General features: G+C 42.2%; 2 protein-coding genes across 11 annotated transcripts in view; one reads left to right on the forward strand and one right to left on the reverse strand.

Annotated features, from left to right (window-relative positions):
• Positions 1-751: 751 nt before the first annotated feature.
• Positions 752-14,015, reverse strand: LOC137210220 (uncharacterized). 8 transcript variants are annotated; one of them, XR_010936371.1, is made up of 10 exons: positions 13,287-14,015; positions 12,940-12,986; positions 11,819-12,006; positions 9,343-9,508; positions 6,386-6,673; positions 5,432-5,602; positions 4,235-5,139; positions 3,889-3,984; positions 2,814-2,909; positions 752-1,640 (listed from the first exon to the last, which is right to left on the reverse strand). XR_010936371.1 is itself a non-coding variant. In XM_067711861.1 (3 exons), the coding sequence occupies exons 1-2, from the start codon at positions 13,998-14,000 to the stop codon at positions 12,976-12,978; spliced, it is 717 nt and encodes a 238-aa protein (XP_067567962.1). In that variant the 5' UTR covers positions 14,001-14,015; the 3' UTR covers positions 12,016-12,380; positions 12,940-12,975. The 8 variants fall into 8 exon arrangements, 2 of the variants coding, with proteins under 2 accessions (XP_067567962.1, XP_067567961.1); XR_010936375.1 differs by having other exon boundaries at positions 752-3,601; positions 13,295-14,015; XR_010936373.1 differs by lacking the exon at positions 2,814-2,909.
• Positions 13,905-14,543, forward strand: part of LOC137210221 (receptor-interacting serine/threonine-protein kinase 2-like) — a 34,273-nt gene continuing 33,634 nt past the window's right edge. For all 3 annotated transcript variants that reach the window (XR_010936377.1, XM_067711862.1, XM_067711863.1), the window contains exon 1: positions 13,905-14,135. Coding sequence is in view for 2 of the 3 variants with exons in the window: in XM_067711862.1 (XP_067567963.1) it covers positions 13,963-14,135 (173 nt within the window). In the remaining variant the exon portion in view is untranslated. The remainder of the gene's footprint in view (positions 14,136-14,543) is intronic.

Genomic DNA, 14,543 nt, shown 5'->3' on the forward strand with positions numbered 1-14,543 from the left:
GACACCTATAGTATTGATATTTGAAAGCATTTAAAAAATTGTAATTTGAAGATTTGCTACTTCCAGGTAGAATAAAATATTTTGAAGCAAAACAACGTTTCCACTGAGAAAAACAAAAAAAGCCAAATAAAATAGCCAGCATTCAATCAAAAACGGACTTGAGGATATGGGGAGGGGGAAAGGTCATCTGTGACAAAGTGGGAGAGAGGCATAGACATATATACACTAACAAACGTAAGGTAGATAACTATTGGAAAGCAGCCGTGTAGCACAGGGATATCAGCTCGGAGCTTTGTGACCGCCTGGAGGGGTGGGATAGGGAGGGTGGGAGGGAGGGAGATGCAAGCGGGAAGAGATATGGGAACATATGTGTGTGTGTGTAACTGATTCACTTTGTTATAAAGCGGAAACTCACACACCTTTGTAAAGCAATTATACCCCAATAAAGATGTTACAAAAAAAAAACACAAGAAAATATATAGGTGAAGTGTAAAAGGGTTGGAATAGATATACCATAACAGTAAAAACAAAACAACAACAACAAAACTGGAGTGGCTAAGAAAATATCAGAAAAAAATTACATTTTAAGACGAAAATTTTTACTAGCGACAAAGACATTTTAAAATGATAAAATGATTATTCCATCTAGAATGCATAATAATTATAAACTTATATGCACCTAACAACAGGACTTCAAAATACAATGAAGCAAAATCGGCACAACAGAAAAGAGAAACAGACAGTTCTACAATAATAGTTGGATACTTTAATACCCTTCTTTCAGTAGCAGAACAACAGAAAATCAACAAGAAAATAAAAACCTTGAACAGCATTATCAATCAAGTAGACGTAACAGCCATCTATAAAACATTCCACCCAACAGCATCAGAATATACATTCTTTTCAAATGCACATGGATATACTATATGCTAGGCCATAAAACAAATTTCAGTACATTTTAAAGGACATAAACAATACAAAGAGTGCTCTCAGATGACAACAGAATGCAATAAGAAATCGTTAACAGAAAGAAATTTGTTGAAAATCACAAATGGAAATTAAAGAATATATTCCTAAATAATTCATGGGTCAAGTAAGAACTCATAAGGGGAATTAGAAATAATTTGAGATGAATTAAAATGAAAGTATAACATATGAATACTTGATTGGTCCCACATACTCTTCTGAAAAGCAGAGGGGTTAGACAAAGAGATCTAAATTAATTAAAAAATCATTTATTATTCTGGGAATAAAAAGAACTGGGCTTAGTCTCACTCTTGCCTTTATCTTTGTGTCTGTTGATTTTCTTGGAATAGTCATTACATAGTCAAAATACAGTTGCCAGCTCAGGAATCAAATACTGTCATCTCTAGGGCTACCATAACAAGATACCACAAACTTGTTAGCTTAAAAGAACAGAAATTTATTTTATCACAGCTCTAGAGGCCAGAAGTTCAAACTCAAAGTGTTGAGAGGGCCATGTTCTTTCTGACGCCTCAAGGGGAGGATCCTTCTTTGTCTTAATCAGATTCTGGTGGTGGCCATCAATCACTGGTGTTGGCAGTTGTTTGATTTGCAGCTGCATCACTCTGGTCTCTTTCACTGTTGTCACATGGAATTGTCTCTGTGTGTTTCTGTCTCTGGAAACAATTTGAATAGAAATTTCTATTTTTAAAAAACAAGCTGTTGATTATTATGCTCTATTTAGATACTTCCTATAACCCACACCCACCTCCATTTCCCCATATGTATTTGAGAAGGAGAGAGGAACTCCTCTGAGCTATCATATTGGAAAGAATCAATAATACAATGTTTTACTAGAGATGCCTCTTATCTAAAATATTTGAATTAAATATAAAATCTGGGGAAATTATCGCCCAGTTTCCCTCTTCTAGAGGCATGTTCTAAATGATAGGCAGCAGAATATTTTATACCCATGAGGTTTGCTGACATTATTGATTTGGTCCAGGATCTGTATTTTCTCTCTAAAGAAAACAGTATTCTCTCTTTACTTTCTTTAATATATAATGTTGGTGTCTTAAGTTTATTGTCAGAGAGGATGCTTATATTTCAAATGGTTTGGTTGTATTTCACCAGTATTATTACAAGATAGTCAAACAATGGCTGGGCTCCAGGATAGACCTCAGTCCCTTTGTTCCACTGGGATACTGATCTGAAAGCCACTGTTTTCTTATATTCCAAAGACCAAATAAATAAAACAAATAAATAAACAAAAAAAAAACAAGTCAATGAAACTATTTTAAAACCAACTCTCTTTTCTTCCTCATCCATGTTAATTCTCTTCTACCTAAAATTGCTTCCTGGAAGTGATTTCTATGTTTCTTAGAGCTTCTTTATGTATATATCCACACTAATGCATATAAAACTGTGCCTTGTAGATCTTATACTTTTTCCATTTGAATAACTATTTTCTCATGTCATATAGAGTTTATCCATTGTCCTAGATATGCATTTTTCCTGTGTATTTGAGCATCATAGGAAGATAAATTCTACTCTTGAAAATGTTAACTGGTCACTGAGACACAGAAAGCTATTATTCTTACCAGTTTTCAATAGTGAGTAGATTCTGTAGGGGTGGAATTTTAAGATGTAAGTATACTGTTTTTCTACACTCAAATTCCGTTCCCCTTATCATAGAAATTGACCAGTGAAGTGTGCTGCTGACTTTTCAGAATCCATGTACATATAATCCATTAGGGTATTAGATATAACATTGGTCAGAAAAGCATACTGTGAAATGTTGCTTTTATTTAAACTCCCACTATTTTCACTACATGGTTTCAAGATTTTACTTCATTATTGTCCTCTGGTGGTGGGCTCTGTGAACTGCATATTTACGGGTCTGGAGCACATATCTTCCTGGAGGTATACAACTCCTCAGGTACCAGCTAAAGAGTAGATGATAAGAAGCATTCAGATTTATTAAAACTCATTAAGAATATCAGTAGCCTGACTGTTGTTTCTAAAAATATAAAATATTTATCCTTCTGTTGTCAAACAACCATATTTCATGAAAAGAAGTATAAATCCTTTTTTGCTTGCAATAGAAGAACAATAATTGAAGATATTCTTCATTTGGACCAAATACTTTCTCTGAAAATATAAGTTAAAATAGGAGTTGAAATTTCCAAAATATTCTTTAGGAAATAAAACTCCATATATAATTTCAAATTATAATTTAATTTTACCTTAAATTTAAATATCTATATTGAATTTAATTTAAGGAAGGAAGAAAGAAAGAAGAAAAGAAGGAAAGAAAGAAAGAAAGAAAGAATGGAGGGAGGGAGGGATGGTGGGAGGAAGGAAGGAAGGAAGGGAGGAGGGAAGGAAGAAGGAAAGAAAGAAAGAAGATAAAGTAAAATAAAATAAAGTAAAATATAATAAAGTTATTAAATTAAAAACTACTTATTAAGAAAAAAACGAACGGATAGAACCTTTGGATAAATGGTGGAAGCAGAGCTATACAGACAAAATCTCATACAGAAGCATACACTTACAAACTCACAAAAAGAGGAAGAGGGGAAAAAATCATAAATCTTGCTCTCAAAGTCCACCTCCTCAATTTGGGATGATTCTTTGTCTAAATGAGGGAAGGAAAGAAGGAAGGAAGGAAGGAAGGAAGGAAGGAAGGAAGGAAAGAAAGAAAGAAAGAAAAGAAAGAAAGAAAGAAGATAAAGTAATATAAAATAAAGTTATTAAAATAAAAATAATGATTAAGAAAAAAATTTTAAAAAAACCAGACAGAACCCTAGGACAAATGGTGGAAGCAAAGCTATACAGGCAAAATCTCACAGAGAAGCATACACATACACACTCAGAAAAAGAGGTAAAGGGGAAAAAATGATAAATCTTGCTCTCAAAGTCCACCTCCTCAATTTGGGATGATTCGTTGTCTATTCATGTATTCCACAGATGCAGGGTACATCAAGTTGATTGTGGAGCTTTAATCCGCTGCTTCTGAGGCTGCTGGGAGAGATATCCCTTTTTCTTCTTTGTTCTCACAGCTCCCAGGGGCTCAGGTTTGGATTTGGCCCCGCCTCTGCGTGTAGGTCGCTGGAGGGCGTCTGTTTTTCACTCAGACAGGACGGGGTTAAAGGAGGAGCTGATTCGGGGGCTCTGGCTCACTCAGGCCGGGGGGAGGGAGGGGCACGGAGTGCGGGGCGAGCCTGCGGCGCCAGAGGCTGGCGTGACTTTGCACCAGCCTGAGGCTCACCGTGCGTTCTCCCGGGGAAGTTGTCCCTGGATCCCGGGAACCTGGCAGTGGCGGGCTGCACAGGCTCCCCGGAAGCAGGGTGTGGATAGTGACCTGTGCTCGCACACAGGCTTCTTGGTGGCGGCAGCAGCAGCCTTAGCGTCTCATGCCCGTCTCTGGGGTCCGCGCTTTTAGCCACGACTCGCGCCCGTCTCTGGAGCTCCTTTAAGCAGCGCTCTTAATCCCCTCTCCTCGCGCAGCAGGAAAGAAAGAGGGAAGTAAAAGTCTCTTGCCTCTTCGGCAGCTCCAGATCTTTTCCCGGACTCCCTCCCGGCTAGCCGTGGTGCACTAACCCCTTCAGGCTATGTTCACTCCACCAACCCCAGTCCTCTCCCTGCGCTCTGACTAAAGCCCGAGCCTCAGCTTGCAGCCCCGCCCACCCCCGCAGCTGAGCAGACAAACCTCTCGGGCTGGTGAGTGCCAGTTGGCACCTATCCTCTGTGCGGGAATCTCTCCGCTTTGCCCTCCGCACCCCTGTGGCTGTGCTCTCCTCCACGGCTCCAAAGCTTCCCCCCTCCGCCACGCGCACTCTCCTCCCGCGAAGGGGCTTCCTAGTGTGTGGAAACTTCTCCTCCTTCACAGCTCCCTCCCACTGGTGCAGGTCCCGTCCCTATTCTTTTGTCTCTGTTTTTTCTTTTTTTCTTTTGCCCTACCCAGGTACGTGGGGAGTTTCTTGCCTTTTGGGAGGTCTGAGGTCTTCTGCCAGCATTCAGTAGGTGTTCTGTAGGAGTTGTTCCACGTGTAGATGTATTTCTGGTGTATCTGTGGGGAGGAAGGTGATCTCCGTGTCTTACTCTTCTGCCATCTTCCCCTCCCAGCTATCCGTTTTTTCTAGACTTTTCTTTCTTCAGCTCACAAAGGGGCCCCTGAGGATTAAGCAGAGGAACGTCAGGGTTTCTTCCAGGCCAGCTTCAGCCCTGGGATGTTCAGGGCAGACTCTCATTACAAACCTCAGTTTCTGAGGCTCCTGGCTTATGGCCATTTAGTATAGAAGGAGGCTCCTGGCTGGGGAAGGCTCAGACAAAAAGATGCAGGTTCTAATCTGTGGCAGTGGGCAGTGGGCGGGGGGGGGGGGGGGGAGGTGGTGGTGTCAGTGCAGGAAGAGGCATTCCCTGCCTTAGGCATTTAAACCATTGCCTTCTCTTCAGGATGGCTCACCTGCAAGATTCTGTGGGGTCCGCCTCCTGGCACCATGCTACAATTGCCGGATTTTGGGTCTGGAGCAACCCAGGTCTTCGTCCGGCATTTCCGGAGAGTGCTTTCTCTTCGGAGCACGTCTGGGGACTGGCTTCTCTGCTTCCACCTTGGCTGGCGTGGCCAAAGGAGCATCTTCCAAGGGGAAGAGAGGGAAGACATTCCAGTTTGGAAGAATAAAAGCAAAGACACACTCTTCTCTACCTTGTCCTGCCCCAAATATAAATTCATAGCACCTTCACATTTTTACAACTATGGACTTAAAAAGACCAAGAGGTTAAGGGGCCTACCCAGTGTTACACAGGTAGTGGAGAGGTGTTCTGCTCAATGATTAGGTTCACGTTGGGGCTCCGGATTTACAGCTGATAGGAATGTGAGGACAAGCTCATGCCATTTCAAACATTTCCAAGTGATACTGAGAGAGATGTTAAAGGTGCAAAACGAGGGTGCTGAATGACCTCACAAAGTGGGAATGGTGGGCCCATTTTAACATGAAATTGAAAAGAAATTCATGACAAAAGGACATCATAGAAAATGACAACATAATCATAACACTCCCCTCTCCCGTGGAAGTAAAATTCATTAGAATCCTCTCTCTCTCTACCATGAAAGGATGAGATAAAGCCTCAGCAGCAGCCCCCGTGAAAAACATGGTCAACAGGGTGAAGAGGTGTTACTAAGACCATATGGTGCGACTCAGAGAAGCAAAGAGACAACTCTGCCCTTAGCCTGATGAGGCCCACAGGAAGGAACATTTGTGGCAACCTTGGATAGTGTGGCAATGAGAGAGAACCTTCTTTAGGAGGGGACTCCCTGCTGCCGACCTTGAAAGAGCAAATATGGGACATTCGTTTACTGTGGCTCTTGCAGAGGCGATGTGCCCAGAGGTTGGGCCACCCTGCTTGACAATCAAAGCACCTTGTATTCCTGTGCTGCTTGAAAGCTCCAATCGCCGGATTTTGGGTCTGGGGCAACCCAGGTCTTCGTCCGACCATTCCAGAGAGTGCTTTCTCTTCGGAGCACGTCTGGGGACTGGCTTCTCTGCGTCTACCTTAGCTGGCGTGGCCAAAGGAACATCCCCGTAGAGCCGGTAGCCACCAACCAGGCAGTATGTCTCCCCGTGCCAGCCCAACTGCGTTTCTCCACACCCGCGGTACAGGACATGGTAGTGACCAGGTGTAGGACGAGAAACGGGAGGCACTGCTGCTGCAAAGAAAATCAGAACTGATCAGTCACTTCTGCTGTGCACAGTCTCCTGCCAGAATCTCCCTCTCTCATGTCTCTCCCAGTTTCTGGCTGAAGACCTTTTAATCTACTTGACGTCCAAAACACAGCCTTGGCCCATCATCTCTATGAGTCCCTAGAGAAGGGACACTGGCTGCAAAAGCAATCCCTAGAGCCTAGGGCTGCAGCAGATGAGGAAGTCTCTTCACCGTTCCCAGGGAAAACAGTAGAACCCGAAAGTAATTGCAATCATGATCCTCTCCATCTCTCCCTTCCACAACAGAGAAAACATTTCTTGCAGTCTGTCACTTCTGAGGCTTTCATGGAAATGTCTTTCAAGTTTTGGAAAAAAATAATCTAATATAAATTTGTTAAGAACCCTGCCCACCTTGGCAACCCTTCTTGGCCCCATTTATACTGCCTATTTCAACCACACTGAACTCTAGCTGTCTAATACTTTTATGTCGATTAGAACAAGGACAAATACTGAGGCAGAGTGATCAGGAGACTCAGAACCGGGTTCTGGGTACAAGTCTAGGCTCACATCAACCCAGCCTCCTGGGACACCATCTCCTCAGCCCTCCAGTCTCATTAGCACTTCATCACCCCCCCTTCGTTCTTACGGTCTTCCCATCAATATGGCAACACCCTCTCCCCTAGTACTCAGCAACTCAGTAAGGGATGTGTCTGAGGGGACCGATATAGATGTCTCCATGATAGCACAGTGGTGCCTGGGTTTGGAGGTGCGGTTCAAGAGTGGTCCGGTTCCTCAAACCGCTCCATTTACAATTTGCCAACAAAAATGCACTTGTCTTTTGTTAAGAGGCCAATCAGGAAAGGGTCTGAATGGAAGCATCCTGTAGCCCAAAGGGTAAGGCTACATTTATAAAGCTCAGAACCGTCCTGCACACTTGTCCAGGGATGACCTTTCACTTGTCCTCAGCAGTGAGAACTGTGCTTCCCTGAAGGCGTCCCAGGTCACCGGTATTACTTACATCTGGGAAAGTGCTCAGCTGTACGTAGTTGGCAACCCCCACAGGAACATGTGCCAGCCAGGTGAGGTTGTGTGTTTATCACACCTCCTGTAGAGTTGCCCTGTCTGGGTGTACCTGCTGCACTGCCCACCCAGGGAACAGAGCACAGGTTAGAGTACACATACACTATCCGGTCACACATTCTCACACAGACAGCCAAAAAGATTGGTATCTGGTGGAGAACTGGTAGAGAAGTTTCTCTGAGTGCAGCCCGTTTGCACAGTTATGCTGCCATGGAAACTCTGAGAATGCCTGTGAGGGCATCACTACCCAGTGAGGTCATATATGGAACCTTTGACTTGAGGGGCAGGCTTGAGGAGGAGGGGCAGTTTTGTGGAGGAGAACAGGGTAGAGGCAAAGGTACTCTGCCTCGCCCCTCACCCCTGGGCCTCCCCACCCATGCCCTAGTGTAGTAGACACCCCACGTGGGGTGTGCCGGTGGGCTGGCACAGCCGCAGGGGCCACAGGAGGGCAAGAGAGACCCATATCCTGAGTTTGGCTTGAGAGACAAGATTAACGTAAGAGACAGCTAGGTTGTATGGCACTGACCCTAAGAGGCAGAGATTTGTGTGGCCTGGGGAATCAGGGAAGGCTCCTTGGCAGTCGGCCTGAAGGACAAGTGAGATTTGGACCCATGCGCAAGAGAGGGAAGACATTCCAGTTTGGAAGAATAAAGGAAAAGACACACTCTTCTCGACCTTGTCGTGCCCCAAATATAAATTCATAGCACCCTCACATTTTTACAACTGAGGACTTCAAAAAACCAAGAGGTTAAGGGGCCTACCCAGTGTTACACATGTAGTGTGTACTGTAATTGTATGCTTAGGTTCTCTCTCCCTTAGAACACTAAAAGCATTTTAAGGACAGAGACCATGTGTCTTTTGTTATCCCTCTATTTCCAGCACCTAGCATTATGGCACATAATATTTGTTAAATTTATTTGTTGTCTTAGGGAAGGTGAACTGGAGATCTGAAGAATCAGGAAGCCTTACTTCTCATTTACATACCTTTTTATAATTCTTGTGGTTCTTTGATATGGCAGTCCCTGGAAACTAATACACCCAGGTACAACTTTTTAAAACTTTTTATTTGGAGATAATAATAGACTCACAGGAAGTTGTAAAAATAATACAGAGAGGTCCCACATATCCTTCACCCATTTTCCCCCAATGGTTACCAGATGCTTTCAGACCAAAGAATAGAAAAAATTAGAATATGAGATGTTTTAAATTCTTGCATTTGTACTTTTTTAAGTGGTTTATTTTTCAACTTTTCTGTCTTGTTTCTAACTTAAAAGACTATGAGATATATCCCCTCTTTTTTTGGATTTCCTTCCCATTTAGGTCACCACAGAGCATTGAGTAGAGTTCCTTGAGCTATATACAGTAGGTTCTCATTAGTTATCTATTTTATACATAGTAGCAATAGTGTATATATGTCGATCCCAATCTCCCAATTCATCCCACCCGCCCCCACTTCCTCCCTTGGTGTCAATACGTTTGTCCTCTACATCTGTGTCTCTATTTCTGCTTTGCAAATAAGATCATCTATACCATTTTTCTAGATTCCACATATAAACGTTAATATATGATATCTGTTTTTCTCTTTCTGACTTACTTCACTCTTTATGACAGTCTCTGGCTCCATCCACGTCTCTACAAATGACCCAATTTCATTCCTTTTTATGGCTGAATAACATTCCATTGTATATATATACCACATCTTTTTTATCCATTCCTCTGTCCATGGACATTATATGTATACATATAGCTGATTCACTTTGCTGTACAGTAGAAATTAACACAACATTGTAAAGCAACTATACTCCAATAAAAATTAATTTTTTAAAAAATTAGAAAAATAAATAAATAAAAAGAACTTACAGGAATAAAAGGCATTGAAGTTAAAAAAACAAGCAAAACAAAAAAACACGCTATGAGAGATTTCAAGCATGCCATTTCAAGCTACCATGTCCCTAAAATAGCACATGCAGATATAAATAACCTTTATTCTCAGTAAATGGAAAATATGACTTAATATGATTCTACAGAATTTTGAATAGATGAATTCAACATATAGGTGTGAGGCTTGTTTTTTAGCCTAATTTGCATAATTATTCTCATGTTTTTTGTTTCTCATTTAGTTGATGTAGTTTAGCATCAGTATTCTTTAGGTTTCCTGTCATCAGCCATTCATTATGGGCATTAATTAAACACTGTACATATCACTAAGAATACATATTTTTTAAGCTGTATAATGGTGAAACTATCATGAAAGCTAAAGTTTGAGGTTGTGATAAAAAATTGAAGCCAGATATTTAGAAGGTCTGCAATAAAAAGAATCTTAGCATTTAAATGAGTTTAGAAGCACTGAAATACAGGAATCAGCAGATCAATATTATACTATCTATCTCGAAAAGAAATGAAAGAAGGTGTGTGGAAAAACAGCACTCTCATTTGTCTGCAGAAAAAGAAAACTGGAACAACCTCAGTGAAGGTCAATTCAACAATACAAACCAAAATTACAAATGAACATAACTCTTTTGTCCAGCAGTTCAGCTTCTAGGGCATATATATGGATACACTTACACATGTATGAAATGACATATGTAATGATTACTTATTGCAGCATAATTTGTAACAGTAAATATGTGGAAACCAGCTAAGTGTCCACCAATGAGGGGTAAATTATGGCATATCCATCATTTAAAAAAAAAAAGTTGAGAAAGCTTTTTATGCATTTGTATGGAAAGATATCTGAAATAGATTACTAAGTGAAAGACAAGCAAGGTGAACAGGTATATACTGTAATACTAATTAAATAAAAGTAAGAGACATAATATACACCCACATGTATTATTTATTTTGTATTTAAACCTATTAACCTTTTATTGAAGTGTAACATATATATATACAGAAAAGTGCACATTGTGTAACCTCAAAGAATTTTCATAACTGAACATACCCGTGCAACTGGCACCAAGAGTCTAGGTCCTAGATCAAGAAACAGAACATTTCTATCACCCCAGAGGCCTCATCCTGTCCCTTCTAGTCACTATGACCACTCTACAAGAGTAGACATTACCCTGATTTCTAAAAGCATAGGCTAGTTTTGCTTGTTTTTGTACTTAATAGGAATTGACTCATAAAATGTATACTCTTCTGTGTCTAGCTTTTTCATTCAGTATTGTATTTGTGCAATTCATCAATATTGCACACTGCTCAATATCATTGCTGTTTAGTATCCCACTGTGTAAAAAAATGGGCCACAAATCATTTACCCATTCCACTATTTATGGATATTTGGGTAATTTCCAGTTTGAAGCTATTATAAATAGCACTACTATGAACTTTCTAGTATATGCATATGCATGTCCATATACCTAGGCAAGGAATTGCTGAGGATCTGCATATCTGCAATTTTAATAGTACTGCCATACAGTTTGCAAAATTGATTGTACCAATTGACACTCCCACCAGCAATGTGCAAGAGCTCCAATTGTTACAAAACCTCACCCACACTTGCTATATTGTCTTTTTAATTTTAATTATTCTTGTATTTGTGTAGTGATATTGCACTGTGGTTTTAACTTGCAGTTCTCTAATGACTGATGAGGTCGAGCACCTTTTCACATGCATTTACTATTTGCTATTTAGATATACCTTTGTGTGAAGTATCTAGGTGTTTTGCCTAATTTTCTATTGAATTATCTGTCTGTTACACTTTTAAATTTTGAACCGTGTGAATACTAATTTTTAAAAATTTTAAAGTAATGTAATTAAAAATATACATAAATTTTATAGTGCTCTATGCTGCATGTTCTCTCCTTCGAGATTTATAATATACTAGTATTTCAGAAGCTCTAAAAAGTCTTAAAATTTTCACCACAGAACAGTCGGAGAAACGCTGTTTCCATTCTTGTCTAATTTTTAGCTTTCATGGAATTAATAATTGCTTCCTTTTTCTACTTGCTTATATTTTTAAGTTCTCTCTCGAATTTTATCACGTATTTCATTAGATCTATCAAACATCTATCAATATAACTACCCAAATAGTCAAAATTAGTAATCTAAATAAATTCAATTACACTAACCAGTCTTTCTTCTTGGAGTCTGCCATCTTCCTTCTCTGGTGAAAACGACTGCTCTCTAATTCTGCCACATATCTTTCACCCTGGAATTTCCCGTCACATTCTCCTGGTCCTTTTTTCTGGATCCCACATCTTTCTCTTTCTTGTCTTGCTCTCATGTTTCGTTGGAGCACATCCTCTAGTAACTTTCCCTTAAAAAAAAAAAAAGGTGGATGGATGGATGGAAAATAAATGTTTTCATCCTTGTATATGTGAAAATGTTTTTATTCTACTCTTACTCTTGATGGATAGTTTGACTATAGGATTCTAGGTTGGAAGTTATTGTCTTACAAAACTTGAAATTTCACTGTAGTGTTTTAGCATAAAAGTGTTATTGTTGAGAAACCCAATGCCATTCTAATTCTCATCCGTTTATTCCTGCTCCTTCCATCTGAAAACTTTTAGAATCTTCTCTTTATTCTTAGTGTTCTGATCTTTTTAATGGTGTGCTTTAACATAGGTCCTTTTTCAGTCACTGTGGGTAGCTGGTGGGTCCTTTAAATATGAACATCTTTGTCTTTTGGTCCTGGAAGAAATTCTTGAATTATTATTTTGATCATTTCCTCCCTTCTTAATTTTTGTTCTCTTTCTCTAGAATTCTGTTTGTAAACTGACTGGATGAATGAATGAATGAATGGGAAAAGTTTTCTGAGCACTCTTTGTAGCAAAAAGCTTATTAAGGAATGAACCACAGATTATCAGACCATATCTTTAAAGCTAAGTATTTTATTTTAAGTTATCAAATTTTAAAACACACTCTTTCATTACAGCTTCCATTTATTGTAAAATGTAACACTGCTACTCTCATTTCAGGCAATACAAAAATACAGGAAGCACTGATTTTCTGTAGGCAGAAATCCCTGATTGAAGTCAGGCATTCCCTATTACTTTTGCTTTAGAATTCATTAAATGCCTAGCATGGACTTGGTATTGTGTATAGTATTTGCACCACACTTTGCAAAATAGCCATTTCAGGTGTAGAAAAGTGTTTGTTTAAGGTAAAAAGATCTTTGCAGTCTTTTTTGGTTGGCATTAAACACCGCATTCTTCCCAGATCTATAAGAAAGAAATGTTTGCAGTCTTACCTGGAATCAAGGGAGGGACTCTCTCAAGGTTACTTTTCAATCTCTGTCTGTAATTATGGACGTCAGGAGAGAAAAAAAAAAGTCAGAAAAATAGGTCCCTAGTAGAGAAGCACTCAACAGGAACTAAACATCTGAACGTTTAGACAGGATTAAACTCTGACAGGGCTTATCAGCCACCCCCACACGACTGAAGTAGTTGCAAGTGAGGTTAGACTGGAGTCCAGATAAGCAAGTGAATCTACACCCCTACCTGACTCACCGGGCTGAGAAGCGCGGAGCCCTAGTAAGTCACCACCGCACGTCCTCAAAGGGCTTTCCGCGCAGGAAACGGCAGCTGCCACACCCACCCCGCTACCTCTGTCTGGTGTTTGGCGACTCCCGGAAGACGCGCCGATGGGACCAGGGGAGATTCCTCCTGGGTGGGAGGGTCCGCTGACTGAGTGTGAAGCTGCGGAGAGGAAATTTCCCCACAAGAAAACCTTTCCAACCTTGTGGGTTGCGGGGAGAGAAGACAAATTGAGCGCCCCTGGCTCACTTCCCCACTCCCAAGCCCCCGCCCGAGCCCCGCCGGTGTGGCACACGTCGTCTGGTCGCCACAAGGCGGAGATCTCGGGCCTGAGGCCGAGGCCGGAGCCTTGCTGGGAGGATCGCGGGCCAGTGGCCCTCATCCCCGCCTCGGCATCCGCCGCTGACGTCGCGTGAGAAGTCTGGGGAGGGAGGAGCTCCGAAAGGCGGGCTCGGGTGGCTGGCAGCGCCTGGGAGGGCCAGGTCGGAGAGAGGAAGCTCCTCCCCTGTGCGCCCCGCCGCCGCAGAGTTGACCAGTCTCTAGAAGAGAAGAGTCCGCTCCGGCTCCGGATAAGCAGCGGCTTGGCGTGCGCTGCGCGGAGAATGGACGGCCTCGTGACCTCATGTCCGGCAGGCTGTAGTGCCTGCCGAGCCGGCTCGCGCAGGGGGTGGAGCCGCGGGAGCGGCGGGCACTTCCGGAATCGATCGGCTGCTTGAGTGCCCGCGCCACCCGCTACCATGAACGAGGAGGCCATCTGCAGCGTCCTGCCCACCATCCCGTACCACAAGCTCGCCGACTTGCGCTACCTGAGCCGCGGCGCGTCCGGCACCGTGTCTTCTGCCCGCCACGCAGACTGGCGCGTTCGGGTGGCCGTGAAACACCTGCACATTCACAGCCCGCTGCTCGACAGGTAGGGCGCCCTGGCGGCTCCACCGCGGAGCCCCGAAATCTGCGTTCCCCACCCCACTGGCTCTAACCCCCGGCAAGCGGGCTCTGAAGCCCAAGCGACGGTGACCACTTGGGATCGGCCGCACACCTCGTCACCTCTAGGCAGCCGTTCAACGCTTGGGCTAACATGGTGGGGAGAGCAGGCTTCTCTGGAGATGCAGCAATCACGCTTCTTTTCACTGCCCTCTCCTTTTTTTCTTACTCCTGGGCCTCCTTTCTCCAGACACCAAAAATCAGCAATCACAGCCCAACTCTAAACGTCCTCTTTATTGAAGTTGGGTTCTGTTTGCTTTGTTTTTCCCTTTTTTTTTTTCTTTTTTGAAGTCGAATTCTAGGGCTGCACTGCCCAATAGGTAGCTCTTAGCCATAG

Source organism: Pseudorca crassidens, chromosome 17, assembly GCF_039906515.1.
Source record: "Pseudorca crassidens isolate mPseCra1 chromosome 17, mPseCra1.hap1, whole genome shotgun sequence".
NCBI lineage: Eukaryota > Metazoa > Chordata > Mammalia > Artiodactyla > Delphinidae > Pseudorca > Pseudorca crassidens.